The sequence below is a fragment of the Rutilus rutilus genome (genome assembly GCF_951802725.1).
Source record: "Rutilus rutilus genome assembly, chromosome: 10".
Taxonomy (NCBI): Eukaryota; Metazoa; Chordata; class Actinopteri; order Cypriniformes; family Leuciscidae; genus Rutilus; species Rutilus rutilus.
Genome location: NC_140215.1, coordinates 2367278 through 2385000, shown reverse-complemented (window position 1 = coordinate 2385000; position 17723 = coordinate 2367278). Strand labels below are relative to the sequence as shown.

General features: G+C 37.9%; 1 protein-coding gene across 2 annotated transcripts in view; it reads left to right on the top strand.

Moving 5' to 3' along the window:
• The window catches only part of parp14rs3 (poly(ADP-ribose) polymerase family member 14-related sequence 3), a gene marked incomplete at its 5' end in the record, with an annotated part of 34453 nt that extends 16789 nt beyond the window's left edge, over positions 1-17664 (top strand). The window contains 11 exons of one of the 2 annotated variants that reach the window (XM_084420421.1): positions 2071-2247; positions 4970-5142; positions 6960-7059; positions 7146-7265; positions 7654-7716; positions 7800-7979; positions 8064-8243; positions 10331-10966; positions 11744-11898; positions 14171-14345; positions 15768-17664. In XM_084420421.1, the coding sequence (XP_084276547.1) occupies positions 2071-2247; positions 4970-5142; positions 6960-7059; positions 7146-7265; positions 7654-7716; positions 7800-7979; positions 8064-8243; positions 10331-10966; positions 11744-11898; positions 14171-14345; positions 15768-16063 (2255 nt within the window). In that variant the 3' untranslated portion in view covers positions 16064-17664. Of the gene's footprint in view, positions 1-2070; positions 2248-4969; positions 5146-6959; positions 7060-7145; positions 7266-7653; positions 7717-7799; positions 7980-8063; positions 8244-10330; positions 10967-11743; positions 11899-14170; positions 14346-15767 lie in introns of both variants that reach the window. The other variant, XM_084420422.1, reaches the window with a different exon arrangement.
• Positions 17665-17723: the final 59 nt, after the last annotated feature.

Below are 17723 nucleotides of genomic sequence, written 5' to 3'. Positions count from 1 at the left end.
TTTATAATACAGATTATTTCAAAGCAGCTTCACGGTGATGTAAGGGGGTACAGTTTTCAGACCCAGGACCAGATATGATGAAAGAAGACAAGGAGTCGTGAAGTTCAATTAATTAAGTAAAAATTTACTGAAGAATAGTTTGCAGTTAAATTGGTAGAGCCAGCGTCAAAGTCTCACGAGGAGGTCGCAAGCTAACTCTACCTTACACAGAAATCATACACCAATTATACCATTTCCAAGGACATACATTCCATAAACATTCACTTCTGATTGGCTAAGAGAACATTAAGTCTAAACAAATAATCGACAACAGATAGATAGGTAGGCATATCGTCGTTAATCAGGACCGTTGTCGCCCGACTCCGAGATGTTAGAAGTGACCTCTTTGGGTCTCAGAATGTTGTCTCCAAATCCGTAAATCGCACATCACAGGGTTCAGACCCTGCAAAGAATGTCAGACGCACACACACAACACTAACTAACCAGTCCTTTCAAGGCTACAGAAGGCCGGTGGTCATTATCTAAGAAGTAGCACACCATAACAGACTGATAGCAAGTTTCACTCCTTAGGGAAAAAGGAACGAAAGTGATCCTTTTTACTCCCTAGAGATAAGCACATGAAGAAATGCACTCAAAAACCTCAGTTTACACTACGTATACATTGACCTTTGACTTATGCAGGCCGACTAAGAAAGTTGGGTACGCAACATCTGGTTGCAGAGTCCTTTAAATCACTATATAAATCCCAAGAGAGCTATCCTCAGTCAGAAATCCCCCTGTCTGTGAACACAACCCAAGGGCACACTTTGGAATGCACATACAAGAGAACGGTTAAACACTCACAAAGATTATATGAATACATGGATATACTTGATTATTGAACTTTTAATAAGAATAAAGTAATCATTTAAAAGGATATAAATGTTTTATACTGAAGAGACAAAGGATTCTGACCCTGACCCTTCAGTGATAAACAGAAAAATAACATAATCGATGATGCAAACTTCACCAAATATGAGGCAAATTAAAATTCTACAGCTCTAAATAGACAATAGTGTCATAATACAGCTCAATTCAGTTCAGTTGAATAACTGCAGTTCAATTAGTTGAAGTTTTCTCAGTTGAAGTCAGTGCAGCCAAATCAATATTACTTAATATTAATTGAAAAGTATTTGTACATTTTCAGTTACGAAAAAAAATGGGGGTACTTTACTTAAAGCCTTTATATAAAAGTATATTAATGCATTAATTATGCACCTTATAATGCATGAATGAATAATTGTAACCACAGTTGTAATAAATTAAAACACTGATTGATATGCATTTAGAAAGTATAATGCATTTAAACACAACCAGTTTCAGATGTAACAAGGAAAATATATAATGCATATTAACGTACACAATGAATGCCGTTATAATGCATTACACATAAAGGCTTTAAGTAAAAAACTGTTACCGAAAGTCTAAATGTCATTAGATACAAAGTATCACAGCAAGAGTTATGATGAAAGATGCACAAACACACTTTACAATCATACAGAAGTTTGTTGGTTCCACTAAAAGTCCTCAAAACACACTGAGCAAAAATAAAGATCCTAGTGGTGATGTTGCGAATTGCAACCAGTGGCCGACAGGAAGTGATGTCATCGTCTGAGACAGCAGAGAGTAGCCAGTTAAAATAAGATAAATTAAGAAATGATGTCCACTTAATTATTCAATAGAACGATGTGTTATTGAGAATATTATTCTAACTTGTTCATCATTGTGTCAGTGTTTTATTCGCTGACTTTAGCTATAGCTTCTTTACACGAAGAACAACACAAAAACACGTTTGTCCGTTTAGGGCCACTGTAGAAACACGTCAATGTAAGCGGACCCGTGGTGTGTGTAGATAGAAATGGCTCATTCTAAGGTAATAAAAACACAACGGTTCATTATGTAAGGTCTTCATACACCACTGAAGACATAGTTATGTATATTATATTGCATTTCTGTCAACAGATCCTCCTAAATATTACACAATGCACCTTTAAACAAGCATCTGACGTTCTGGTTTCTTTATCTGTGAAGGTCCGTTGCAGAACGACGTCGCAGCCGTGACCAGCGGTGGGAACCTGCAGTGTGATGTCATCATTCACATGGTGGGCCCGCACTCGGCGGCAGAGGTCAGATCCCGCGTGAAGAAGGTCCTGGAGCGCTGCGAGGAGAAGCAGATCACCACCGTCTCCTTCCCTGCTGTCGGCACCGGTACGAGCGTCGGCTGTTAAAGGCCCACTGAAATCTAAATTTAAGTTTTTTAGCTCTTAGTATGAATATGATAGCCTTAAAGGGGTCATCGGATGCAAAATTCACTTTTATATGGTGTTTGCATTTAAACGTGTCTTTCCACACAACCACCATACAATGAAAACAATCCATTCACTCATTTTTTTTTTTAATCCTCAAAAAGCAAGGCAAGGCAAGGCAAGGCAAGTTTATTTATATAGCACATTTCATACACAATGGCAATTCAAAGTGCTTTACATAGAAGAAATTAAAATAATAAAAAGAAATAAGAATAATTAAAACAGTTTAGAAAAATAAAAAATAAAATACAGTACAGTACAAACAGTCGGACGAGCATTGGCACAGTGCTCATTCAGTAAATGCATAGCTAAACAGATGTGTTTTGAGTCTGGATTTGAATGTGATTACTGTAGGAGCACATCTGATCTCCTCTGGAAGCTGGTTCCAGCTGCGGCTGGCATAATAGCTAAAAGCGGACTCGCCATGCTTAGAGTGAACCCTTGGTATTTCAAGCTGATATGGTCCTAATGATCTGAGTGATCTGTTGGGTTTATATTCAGTGAGCATATCTGCAATGTATTGAGGTCCTAGGCCATTGAATGATTTATATACCAGTAATAATACTTTAAAATCAATCCTAAATCTAACTGGGAGCCAGTGTAAAGACCTGAGGACTGGTGTGATATGTTCATATTTTCTGGTTCTGCTCAGAATCCTGGCGGCAGCGTTCTGTATGAGCTGCAACTGTCTTATGGTCTTTTTGGGAAGGCCAGTGAGGAGTCCATTACAGTAATCCACCCTGCTGGTGATGAAAGCATGCACAAGTTTCTCTAGGTCTTGTCTGGAAACAAAGCATCTAATTCTTGCAATATTTTTCAGATGATAGTATGCTGATTTTGTTATCGCTTTGATATGACTACTGAAACTAAGGTCTGACTCTAGTGTCACACCAAGATTCCTGACTTGATTTTTAGTTGTTTGACCCCTGGAGTGAAGGTATGCGTTCACCTTGAGAACTTCATCTTTGTTTCCAAACGCAATGACTTCAGTTTTGTCTTTGTTTAACTGAAGAAAGTTTTGACACATCCAACTGTTGACTTCATCAATGCATTGGCACAGGGAGTCAATGGGGCTGTAATCGTTAGGTGAGAGGGCTAAGTAAATCTGTGTGTCGTCTGCATAGCTGTGGTAAGCAATTTGGTTCTTTCTCATTATTTGGCTCAGTGGGAGCATATACAGGTTAAACAGGAGTGGCGCAAGAGCCTAAACACTCTCAATAATCAAGCCGTTTGGATTTTCTGAGCAAAATGATTTCATAATGCTCATGCACCGCCCACGACCGCTGACGGACTGTCCCGTATTAGCATATTTTCCTCCCTCAGACATTTGAATACTGTCTGCCAAGTCAGCACTTTATGTGTCTTGCGTCGACACGCCTCACGGTGAGCACGGTTATCATTTAAAGAGACATGCACCGAAACGGGTCGCTGTGAACAGAGCTGTTTTTGAGGAGGTAAAAGGGTGTTGTTTTACACAACCATTGAGGAATTTTAACTACAGTATGTTACAAACTTTACATGAAGAACCTAAGGAAACATACCAACTTGTGGAAAACGGGCATCCGATGACCCCTTTAAAGGAGCGGTCTGTACGAATGACAGCTTGTGGTCGAAATAGGTACTGCAATCCAAATTAAAAGGGGTTTCTCCAGCCCATACTCCTCGACACGGCTCACGCAGATTGCCAGTTTGAGGACACGCAACGGGAACGAACGCAATTGACAATGAAAACTGGCAAATTGGCAACTTGCAGTATCACAGACCAAAACAAAAACAGACATCCCAGCCTGGAAACGCACATTTCAAAGTAAAACAACTGGCTGTAGAAGTGTTTCCCAGAGAAACGAGTAGGCCCTATGTGAACTCAGCATGTTTCCTCACTCAGCATGTTTCCTGAACTCAGCATGTTCCCATCTGCAAACATTTTATGGTATTTGTATGCTTTAGTTGAGTGAAAAAGATACATACAGCACCTTTAAGGTTATGAATAAGCTAGTGTGCTCCAAAACAATGACAAAATTCACATTCAGGAGATATAAGCATTCAAAACTTACAGTCTCTCACTTCCGCTAAAATGGATCAGGGATTGTTATGACATCACTGCTTCTCAAAACATCTTCTGTCCAATCAAAAGCTCTCTAGAATCTAAAGCTCCGCCCCCTCTGCTATGAACACCACCTGGCCAACGCGACCGTTGACACGTCACAGAGCAATATGTGTTGGAGATGTGTGTCCGGTTGCTCAAACGCTCGAGTTTTATTACGTTTTCCAACTGTACACGTTGATTAAGAATGAAATGGCTAGAATTTATTCACATCTCTACTATTGAATCCAACGTATCATCAGCGCTCGGATTCGCTTCCATGGTGCCGTCAAGTATGACTCGCAGTCTGTGAGGGAAACTAAACGCTATTGGCTATTTGAAAAGGGGGAGGAGCCATTTAATATGACCCGCCTTAGCTTCCCGTTTCAGTGGAAATTACGTCAACGCATCAAAGAAAGCTGTGTGTTCCAAGACACTTCAGTGGGCCTTTAAACAGGTTTAACTGCAGCATGTGAATGACGTCTCATTCTGTTATTAAAGGTATATTAATCTGATTCTGTTCATTCATTCATTCATAAAGGTGGTGGAGGAGTTCAGGCTGCGGATGCCATCGCTGCCATCCTGGAGGCCTTTGAAGATCATCTGACTCCAAACGTCTCAACTGTGATCAAGCTCATCTACATCGTGATTAACCAGGACAGCGTCCTACAAGAGTTTCAGGAAGGTCTCAAAACATGGGCTGCAAATGCACAGGTAGTGATGCCAACCATAATCATAACCAAGATGATTGAAAAAAGGAGGGATCGTTCACTGCCAAATGTTTTTTCTTGTTTCCCAGTACAAATATCTAAACATTCTTAAATCAAGATATATTTACTGAGTCTTGGTTTCTGAAAAAATGATCAAAATCAAGTGAGTTTTTGCTTAAAACAAGAAAAAATATCTGCCAATGGAGTCATAAAAAACTCACTTGATTTTGAAATTCTTTTCAGAAAACAAGACTCCAGTAAATGTATCTTGATTTAAAGGAACACTGTGTAGGAATTTCTCCCATCTAGCGGTGAAATTGTATTTTGCATTCAAACGAATAGTGCTCTCTAGCGCCTCGCTGTTTCAAATGCGTGTTGCAACTATGGTAGCCGTTATGTACCAAGTAAGCTATGACAACATGTCTTCCAATAGCACTTCGTCGAGTTTAACTATACGGGCCCTATTTTAATGATCTGAAACGCAAGTATCAAGCGCGAAACGCAAGTAACTTTGTGGGCGGATCTCGTGCTGTTGCTATTATACCGGCGGGATAAATGACTCTTGCACCCGACGCAAATCTAAAATGGGTTGGTCTGAAGCAGCTTCATTACTCATAGGTGTGGTTTGGGCGTAACGTGAAATAAACCAATCAGAGCGTCATCTCACATTCCCTTTAAGAGCAGGTGCTCTTGTTACATGGCGGATTGCTATTATAACGGCGGATTTGCCAGGAGCGGTTCACAGCCGAGGAGACCGACGTTCTCGTCAGGGCCGTAAAACACAGAGAAGTGACATTGGGGATGGAGAAACACACCCAAATTAGCTTCGGTTAAACAGGCGTATAATAATTTGGGTAAATGTGTAAGCTAGATTTATGCCTATTTTTTCACATCTTCATGGACACAACAATGATTTCCCTCGTGTGGAATATTTTTCCTGCTGCATCTGTGTAGATGAGAGAAGCAAAGTGTATGCTGTTGTGCACACGCTACATTATGGCCAAGCATGCGCCCTTAAAATAGCGTCTGAATAACGCGCCACTGACTTTAGATGAGGTTTCTCCTGGTCTGTGGCGGAATTGTTTTCTGAAACTGCAAAATAGCACCAGGGAACGTTTGCGCCGGAACACGCCTCCTCTTTTCACTGAACCGCCCCCGGGAGCGCAAGTTCATTCCCTAATTTACTGACGTGCGTCTGTGGAGGGAAAAGTCCGCTGTGCGTCGGGTGCAAAATAGGAATGATACATGCGTCGCTGTACAAAGGCAATTGCGCTGGGTGCAAGATAGGGCCCTTAGTGTTCTTCTACTGTTATGCTGCCTATATAATGAATTACACAACCAAGCAATGACAAAAAAAGCTTGTAATTTAGACCGTAACATTGACTTACCTGTCGAGAAGAAATCAGGCAGCTTCAGCTTCCCTTTCAAAGTCTTTCTCCTTCATTAGCTCTTTCCACCTGGGAAAAGCTATCCCGATATTTACCCTCGTTTTTCAAATTCGCCGGTCACGTTTCCTTTTAAATACTTTTTTTTGCTTAACCGCAAAATGGCTCCTTACTTAAATTCAAACTTACCCGTCCAATGTAAATAAATATAAGAAATTCTTCGCTTACGAGGATAAGTCAGATCATTGGCAGAGGTAATTTTACACCAATGAGGACATATTTATGAATAAAGACATTGATTTTATCTAATAAAAATACTTAAAAAACTACACAGTGTACCTTTAAGAATGTTTGTACTGGAAAAACAATAACATTATTTTAGCAGTTTAGTGTAAATGCTTTTCTGCACATTTAATTAACATCAACCCACAACTAGGAGAGTGAGGATGATGATGATGAAGATGATGATGGTGAAGATGGTGATGATGAGTGGGAGGATTTTAGCTCGTCGTCTGACCAAGAAGCTGATGCCAGCGGTAATGCGGCTTTTGATGACTTAACGTTTTGTAAATGTGTTGCTATAGATGTTTCATATTTGCTTCAAATATTTACACTTCACCAGGAAACCCAGTGGAGATTATAATTGGCCCAGTTAAAGTCAAGGTGTTTTCTGGTGACATCACCAAAGAGAATGTTGAGGCTATTGTTAACAGCACGAACACGAGCCTCAATCTGACCTCGGGTGAGTTTGTTTTTAATTAACATGATTATTGAACTGAACTGAATCAACATTGAACTGAATCAACATTGAACTGAACCGAATCAACATTGAACTGAACTGAATCAACATTGAACTGAATCAACATTGAACTGAACTGAATCAACATTGAACTGAACTGAATCAACATTGAACTGAATCAGCATTGAACTGAATCAACATTGAACTGAACTGAATCAACATTGAACTGAATAATCTTTTTAGAGCTGCAGAATTAGCATTGGTCTCATATTTTAAGAAGTTTGCATTATTGATTCTGTTATTTTCCTGTGAAACTGCTTTGAAACACTCTGAATTGTATAAAGGGCTATACAAATAATGCTGACCATTGCATGTCTTTATACACACACAGGTGTATCAGGAGCCATTCTCAAAGCATCAGGACCAACAGTGGTGGACGAGTGCAAAACAAAAGGTACAGCCTTCACAAATGTATGCATTTCTGGCCCATTATAACCTTTAAGAGAATAATCGCTCATTCTTTCTCTCCTTATGAAGCGCCTCTGCCTGCCGACGGTGTGGTCTTGACCAAAGCGGGAAATCTTTCAAATATCAAACACATCGTTCAAATGGTTGGGCAGACAAGTGAGAAAGGCATCAGCAGCTCCATGTATAAAGCCCTGACGATGTGTGAAGAAAATCACATTCAGTCGGTTTCATTCCCAGCTCTTGGAACGGGTAAGTTCATGCATTTGGAAATGCAGATGAGCAAAGTCAAAACCAAGAGGTCTGGATGAAAACACAATGTTGAATGTGCTTTAGGAGCTGGGAACCTGGTGGCAGCAGGAGTAGCCAATGCAATGACTGAAGCTCTGATGAAGTTCGTAAAGGACTCGCCGAAACATCTGAAGGTCGTCCACATCGTGATCTTCCAAGCCAAACTCCTGCCCGACTTTCAGGAAGCCGTCAAAAAGTGCAAGAAGATTTCTCTTAACGCTTCAGGTACGTTTCAGTGCATGAAACAGTAGAGGTTTGCGATGCGTTTTGTCTATAATAATATGGTGATTGTTGTTTTAACGATGTACGGTCAATCTTAATCTTTTGAAATGCATTTATAATGCCTCCAAAATTCAACATAAGGGGCAAAAATGCCTCTGTATGTCTTTTATATTTATATAATTTAATATAGTTAATCAATATCACACGAAGAGTGACGTTTTTTTCTCCAAATATCAGCATGATTACAAATGTGATATAGATTTTATTCAACAAACTAGATCTTAATATTAAGTGACTTGCATTTTAAATACAATGTTGCCTATTTTTGCTCTATTTCGCCAATGACAATATTTCTGAGCAACGCACCGCGGTGAATGAACGAATCAGTTGAATGAATGATTCAATGACTCACTCATTAAGACTTCGTTACTTAAGCCGTTTAAATGAATCGGCTGAGTCTCAATGACTCACTCTTTAACAGTGACTTGCTGCCACTTATAATTTCACATTTTAAGTATCTTTTCTGTTTAAAAATCATTTTAAATATCAATATGCAACATTTTATGTTTTTTAAAACATCAAAACATTATTTATGCATTTGTAACTGCAGGTTAAATGCATTCATGTCCCTCTGAGCTGCATTAAACAGTGTGTAAATGCATCTAAACACAACTTCTGTGTTTCCTCTGCATTGCAAAGAACAATTCTGTTGATACGGATTCAGTTTGATTGGTTACAGCCCTATTGTGTCTTATTATTCTAATTGAATTTATTGATTAAATGTAAGAATTTGACACAAAAGATTATGCATACATTTAATTAGGTTACCTTCATAAAGTTAAACTGCCCATAAAAGGTAAAAATCTATTTTAACTTATTGGAAAAACTTATTGTGAACTGACCAACAAACAGAACATGAAGAATATCAAAAACTTCAGGAGTCGGCTGTCCACAGCAATCCTTAATATACCAGCACAATAACACACTCAGAAATTCCAGAAAATATTGAGATATAATTGTTTGTCAATATCGCACAGCCCTAACGCACATCCAGACTTGAGCAGGCGTTCGATCAAAAAACAAAAAATCAAAGAAATGAATAAACCTGCACTGTGCTTTATCTGCTCCAAAAAATAATAATATTTAATATTTTTGTCTGGGTTTTTCAGTACAAATATCTAAACATGCTTAAAACAAGATACATTTACTGGAGAAGCAAAATGACTGAAGATATTAAGTCTTGTTTTGTGAAAGAAATTGATCAAAAATAAGTGACTTTATTCTCAAAACAAGAAAAAAAAAATTGCCAATGGGGTCAGAAAAATAACCTTAATTTAAAGGGAAAATAAGTTTATTTCTCAGACCCCATTGGCAGATATTTTTCCTTGTTTTAAGCAAATTAAGACAATCCGAATTAGGCAAGAACAAATGGGGTCAGAAAAATAATCTTCTTTTCCCTTAAAATTTAGATATTTTTTCTCACCCCATTGGCAGATATTTGTTCTTGTTTCCAGCAAAAACAGAAAATAATACTTGATATCTTAAGTCATTTTGCTTCTTGCTATCTTGATTTAAGAATGTTTAGTATTTTTGTGTTGTTTTCAAGTACAAATAACTAAGGAAGAAAATAATTGTTGACAACATACAGTGAACTGCAAAAAAAGACTTTCTTACGTAGTATTTTTGTCTTGTTTCCAGTCCAAATATCAAAAACATTCTTAAATCAAGATGCATTTACTAAAGTAGTAAAATGCCATAAGATATTATGTCTTGTTTTCTGGGGAAACAAATCAAAATTAAGTGAGTTTTTGCTTAAAACAAGCAAAATGATCTGTCCATGGGGTAAGAAAATTAATCTGGTTTCTGTTTGAATTAAGATTATTTTTCTTACCCCATGGACAGATAATGAGCTTTTTTAAAGCATTTCCCCAGAAAACAAGATAATATCTTATGGCATTTTACTTTTCTGGCAAATACATCTTGATTTAAGAATTTTTTGATATTTGGACTGGAAACAAGACAAAAATACAAAGTAAGAAAAGCATTTTTTGCAGTGTGAACTAACCTGGTTTCTTGTGTGTTCTCAACAGCCCGTCAGCAGACACCAGTGAGCCCAACTCAACTACCAACCCGAACTCAAGTACCAACCCTTTGTCTAGCCAGAGAAACGGCCTTGGTCTCGTTCCCCGTTATGTCCGTTGACGTCTACGGGACGTCCCATGCAAACCTTGCCGAGGTCAAGAGAATCCTAGACGAGCTGATCTCTGATGAGTGTGTGAGTAAAGACGTCCAGTCGGGACACATCGCTGATCTTCCAGAAACCGACAAGAAGAACATCGTGAGCCTCAGCCGAGCCAATCAGGTCAGCGTTCTGGTGAGCGGTCTGGATAAGCTCACCGTATCAGGGAAGAAAGATGACGTTTTGGATGCCGTGCTGAAGATAAACGGCTTCATCCAAGCGGCTCGAGACCGAGAGACGCGGGCGGGTGAGGTGAAGCGTCTGCGGGAGATGCTGCGTTGGGAACGGGGCAGAGGAGAGCGATGGGAGCCGCTGGATAACGCCGTTAGCTACGACATCGAGCTCGCGTTCCACCGTAAGCTAAAGAGCTTTCAGTACCAGGAGAACGGAGAGAGCTACACGGTGGACTTCAGCGAGATGAAGCTCACTAACAGCAAGCAGGAGTCCTGCAGGATCAAGAGGACTCTGCTGGGAGACTCGGAAACGGGTACGAGTTACAAATCCAATGGGTTTTCATGAGAATCAGAAGCATTGGTCTCTATATCACTGCAAATATTAATATATTTGCACTGGAAAACAAGAGAAAAAATACTTAAATCAAGATACATTTACTTGAGAAACAAAATGATCTTGTTTTCTGAAAAGTGTGTCAAAATTAAGTGAGTTTTTGCTGAAAACAAGAACAAATATTTGTCAATGGGGTCAGAAAAAGAAACTTAATTTCAAGGGAAAACAAGATTATTTTTCTTACTCCACTGGCAGATATTTTTTCTTGTTTTAAGCATAGAGTCACTTAATTGTGGTTAATTTTTCAGCATACAAAACTTAATATCTATTTGTGCTGGAAAAGACAAAAAAAATCTTAAATCAAGATGCATTTACTTGAGAAGCAAAATTACCTTGTTTTCTGAAAAATGTGTCAAAATGAAGTGTTTTTTTGCTGAAACCAATAAAAAACATCCGTCAATGGGGTCCGAAAAATAAATAAAAGTTTATTTTTCTGGCACCACTGGCAGATATTTGGCCAGTTTCAAGCATAAAGTCACTTCATTTTGGATAATTTTTCAGTCAACAAAACGTAATATCTGCAGTCATTTTGCTTCTCCAGTAAATGTATCTTGATGTAAGAATGTTTAGATATATTTGTACTGGAAAACAAGACAGAAACACTATTTGCAGTGCAGTTTGATTTCCAGTTGTATCATATGTCGTGAATTTACGATGGCAGAAACTGATCTTTTAACTTCACTTGTTTGTTTCTCAGCGATCATTCATCCTCCTCCAACGTGGACCAAAATGGATGGACAGGATTTAGAAATAATCACCTTACAATCAGATTCAGCAGAGTACAAGAAGATAAAAACAGCCTTTCTGGGCTCCAGTTTACACCCTGAAGTCTCACCCGTACAGGTTCAACAGGTGAAATGACGACTGAAAAAGCCTTATTTTCCAATAAAAGCGTGTAAACTTTCTTAAATCAAGATGCATTTGCCTGAGAAGAAAAATGACTGAAGATTTTAAGTCCTGTTTTCTGAAACATTGCTCAAAATTATTCGTTTTTTGCTTTTTAACAAGAAAAATATTTGCCAGTGGGGTCATAAGATTCATGATTCGCTAGATTCGTTTTTTCAAACACTTTTTGGGGTTAAAAATGATAAAAAATAAATTTGAGCGAGTACATCACCGGCCAGTGTTCAACACTCTCTGCTTGCCGTAGCTCGATTCAAAACGGTTAGCTTGTAATAATGTTTTTAACTCCAGTGGTACTGGTGGATTTGCGTCATTACGTCACATCTGTCCACATAAAGAAGAGTCTCGGCTAGTAGGCTGTGAGTGTGAGGATGCTGGAGGTGGAGATTTAAAGCCTTTTCTCACAGCACTTCATATAATTAAACTTAGCAATTTGATGGCGGATCAAGAAAGGTTCAAACGACGATCACCAGTGACAACTAGAGAGTCACCCGTCGTAAAATGCAAAAGACTTCAGACTTCGGAGTGGCTACAGAAAAGACTGCAAAGAGACTGAAACCGGCCCATGCGAAAACAAGGATAATATCGGAAGTGCATTAAATGTAGTCACGCAATGCTGATGTTGCTAACATTAACAATTTGACTCCTCTAATTGAATTTTAACAATTTAACATTAACTCCTCAAAACGTCGGATTCATCCGCGCCGTGCCGAGGCAAAACCCATGTAAAGCTGATAATTCCGCGAATGACTGCAATTGCAGATTTTGAACATAGATGGCGACAAAGAGGAAAAACTGCGGACTGCCGCTTTAAATATCAGTAAAACAGATTATCGTCAGAGCCCGTCTACGGAGAGCCTGGCCACTCGCTATTAAAGTCCGCGTGAACCGGAAGTTGCAAACGACTTTTCTCCAGTGCTGTGACGTATTTCCCAGTGAAAAGGAATATTGAACAGAGGGCAGGGTTTTATTCTAGCGCTCCTCCTCTCCATCTCTCGCTCATTACAGACTAACGGTTTGAGGGGAGTGGTTAAGCGTTTCTCAACCCAAGTTGTCAAGCATACGTCATCAGGGAAGGTCCTCCAAGGCAGAGGGGAGGGACATTTTCAGATTTTGATTAAAGATTACAAAGCCAAAAAATTTTTTGGTGTGGATTGACTTGCACGGATGAATTGTTCACCACAAAACTAACAATTTAGGCAAACAAAGTAAATATGGTCAATTTTGAATTCATGTGGACTTTAAGTCCTATTGTACCGAATTGTGGTTGTAGTTCCACCAGAGCTCCACTGGGGGCGATCACCCATGAGTGCAGAATGAATGGGAGTCTATGGGGCTAGACGGCTAAATTTGTCTCTTTCACCCGATTGCCGTTGAGAAATCTCAGATTTGATTGTAGGTTTTGCAAGTTCAACATGGGTTATAGGTCGAAAGTTGAATGAACGAGTACTTATGTCCTTTTGATTTCTTACAGGTTGAGTTGTTGTTGCCCATAACACGCTAGCATTCTGCTAATGATCGCTGATTGGTCAGTGAAGGACTGATTACGACCAGAGATACCGCTTGATGGCATCGTGGCATCCGAAGCGGGACCAGAAACAAACAAAACAGAAACTCTTCTAGCACGTGTGTTTACCTGTGTCAGCTGTGTGTGTTTACCTGTGTCAGCTGTGTGTGTTTACCTGTGTCAGCTGTGTTGTCGATGCCTCGAGAGAAAAGAAAGTGCAGAGCGCGAAAGCACCAGAGTGACTGAAGGATTGCCGTAAAGCAGTATCTCTGGTCGTACGATGTGTATGACGTCACTGACATTTTAAAAGACTTTTTAATAACACCCAGCAATGTGTAATTTCTTTGCATCTCCTTTCGAATACAACATTCAAATTACTAGACAAAAACTTATATCCTGAGAAAAGTGGATTTTGAGGGGTATAGCGCCATAGACCTCCATTCATTCTGCACTCGTCCTGTGAGCGCCCTCATGTGGAGCCAGAGTGGAGCTGCAACCAGTTCAGAAGTTTACTGAGAGTGGAAGTTCTCCCCTTATTAGACATTCTCTGGTGTCGTTCGATCTTCTCCAGTAAATACATCTTGATTTAAGAATGTTTAGATATGTGTGCTGGAAAACAAGACAGAAACACTGAGGAAGAACATCATTGTTTGAAGTGTGTGACTCTTATTTTCCCATTGACAGGCCGGTTTTTATTAACGTCTGGTTTCTCAGATTGACAGGATTCAGAGTCAGTCGCAGTGGCAGAGATACTGTGTGCTGAAACAGGCCGTGGACAAGAAATATCCCAAACAGACGAACGAGCGCCTGCTTTATCACGGCACTACCAAAGATATCTGCCAAAAGATCAACAAGAACGGCTTCAACCGGAGCTTCTGCGGGAGAAACGGTGAGTCTCAGGTCTCCGCTCGCACAGCTGGCCCATAATTCTTTTTCTTTTATTAGAGAATATAAAGACATAAGGAATGACAGTATGTTACATTATATGCCAGGGAGCAAGAACATGATATACCTTTTGAAATGATTTACACAGCTGTCTTTATTGAAGAATCAGAAGTCTGATACATTCTCATTATTAGGAGATGTTAAGTCATAATTACGAGAACGTTTCTCATTATTATGAGATGTTAAGTCATTATTAAGAAAGTTTCTCATTATGAGATGTTAAGTCATTATTATGAGATGTTAAGTCATTATTATGAGATGTTAAGTCATTATTATGAGATGTTAAGTCATTATTATGAGATGTTAAGTCATTATTAAGAAAGTTTCTCATTATTGCGAGAAAGTTTCTCATTATGAGATGTTAAGTCATTATTATGAGATGTTAAGTCATTATTACGAGAAAGTTTCTCATTATTTTGAGATACTAAGTCATTATTATGAGAAACTTTGTTTTAGATGTTAAGTCACTATTACGAGAAAGTTTCTCATTATTTTGAGATTTTGAGTCATTATTACGAGAAAGTTTCTCATTATGAGATGTTAAGTCATTATTATGAGATGTTAAGTCATTATTATGTGAAAGTTTCTCATTATTTTGAGATTTTAAGTCATTATTATGTGAAAGTTTCTCATTATTATGAATTAAAGAATCTTTTCTTTTTTTTTTTTTACTCAACCGTGGCAGAAACGGCTTCCATAGATACATGTAGAGTCTTCAAGAAAAAGATTAATCTTACTAAATTTAAACTTGTGGATCAAATATTTAGCCTAAAACATAATAAGATTAATTAAATTAAAATAAATATCAGACTCTTCTCTCTCATAATTATGGAAGCTTGGTTCCACCATGGAATAAATATAGAAAATTGTAACTTTTTACACCACAAAATATGTTCTTCCTTAGTATTTTTGTCTAGTTTTCCAGTACAAATATCTAAACATTCTTAAATCAAGAAAACATTTTTGGAGATGCAAAATAACTGAAGATATTAAATCTTCTAAAATTAACTGAGTTTATGCTTAAAACAAGAACAAATATCTGCCCGAGGTGAAAGAAAAATAAACTTAATTCAAAGTGAAAACTTTTTTTCACACCCCATTTGCAGATATTTGTTCTTGTTTTAAGTATAAACTTACTTTCTCTTGATTTCTGGGAAAATCACCAAAATCCATTTACTTGAGAAGCAAAATTACCAGGATATTAAGAATTTTTAGACATTTGTACTGAAAAACAAGACAAAAATACTGAGTAAGAAAATAATTTCTTGACATTTAAAAGTCACAATTACCTTTATTATTCCGTGTTGACATACATAACTCCCAGTTTCTCCACGATACTGACCTCTGACACGTGTTTTGTTTCAAGCGGTCGTTCACGGTGACGGCACGTACTTCGCTAGAGAGGCCTGGTACTCCTGTCAGGATCAGTACTCCAACGCAGATGACAAAGGGCTGAAGTACATCTACCAGGCGCGAGTGGTGACGGGCTCCCTGTGTAAGAGCCGGCAAGGAATGAAGGAACCGGATCCCATCAGGCCCGGGGACCCGGGGGCCGGCCTGCACGACTGCGCTGTGGACAGCCTACAGGACCCCTTCATCTTCGTGGTGTTCTGTGACGCCGGAGCGTATCCAGAGTACCTCATCACCTTCAAATCTATATAGTCTGCTCATCTCTGTCAGACACTTTACAGACTCAGACGGATAGATGACTTCACACGGACCTTGTCACAATATCACCATGACAAACCCGTGAACAAATGTCTTCAGATGCAACTTTTATCACCAAAGAAATAATAAAAAAATCAATTAATCAATTGGTAACAACTAACAATATGGTTATATTTGTTAACACTGCTTAATGCATTAACTAGCGCACTGCAAAAATATTATTTTCTAACAGTATTTTTGTCTTGTTTCCAGTCCAAATATAAAAAAAATTCTTAAAATCAAGAAGCATTTACTAGATAAGTAAAATTACATAAGAAATATCTTGTTTTCAAAAGTGAGTTTTTGATTAAAACAAACAAAATGATAAAAAAATATATCTTAATTTAAATGGAAAACAATAATTTAGCTTTTTTTTTCAGAAAACGAGATATCATTTTTTATGTCCTTTTACTTATCTAGTAAATGCTTCTTTATTTAAGATTTTTTTGATATTTAGACTGGAAACAAGACATTTTTTTGCAGTGCATGAACTATCAATGAGTGAGCATTACATTTATTACAGCATTTATTAATCTGTTAATGTTCGTGTTCACAGTTCACTTTTGATCTTAATCTCAACATTTACAGACCGATCTTCAAGATTAATAAGTCCTGTAGAAGTATTGTTCGTCGTCAGCTCATGTTAGCTTATTAAATATCAACAGATACAACTTTTGATCTTAAGAAATGCATTAGTAAATGTTAGGATTAACATCGGGATTAATAAATGTAGTTAATGTTAACTGTGAAACCTATTGCACACTGTTACCAGTTAATTACACGATATGCTAATGTGGTCACACTTTAGATTAGAGTTCAATTATCTCTATTTGCCTCAATAAACTCTTAATTACTGCTTATTAATAGTTATTAAGATAGTTGTTAAGTTTAGGTATTGGGTGATTAAGGGATGCAGAATATGATCATGCAGAATAAGACATTAATATGTGCTTTATAAGTACTAATAAACAGCTAATATCCTAGAGTAATATGCATGATAATAATCAGCTAGTTCATAGTGAGAATTGAACCCTAAACTAAAGTGTGATTTAATAATTGCATTCATCAATATTTCCTGAATAAAGCTCCCAAATGAAGATAATTCAAAGGCCATAATGTGTCTTTAGAAGTGAATAATGTGCCACTTTACAATGCATGAACTTACAGTGAGGAATACAGCATTTATTAATCTTTCTTAATAAAAATACAGCTGTTTGTTGTTAGTTCATGTTCGCTCAGGTCCATTAAATAATATTTACAGATAGAACTTTGATAATGTATTAATAAATAACAGCATTTAGATTTATACATGCTGTATCTTTTTAACAAACAGAACAATATTTTAAAGTGTTAAGCTGAATGTAGTCATATAATATATAATTATCCGTTCACACGCGACACGTTCTCGTTCTTTTTGCTCTAGTGAATCCCTCTAAGGTTAAATGGACAGTCCATTCTGCAGTGTTTTAATCATTCTGAATGTATGAAACATTGACTTAGTCTGTATGTGAAGATTTGTAACAAAAATAAACATTTTTGTGATTTTCAGTGCCTTATATTGTGATCGCTGTGAGATGAGCGTCGTAACCGGAGAAACAGAAACTGATGATGCAGT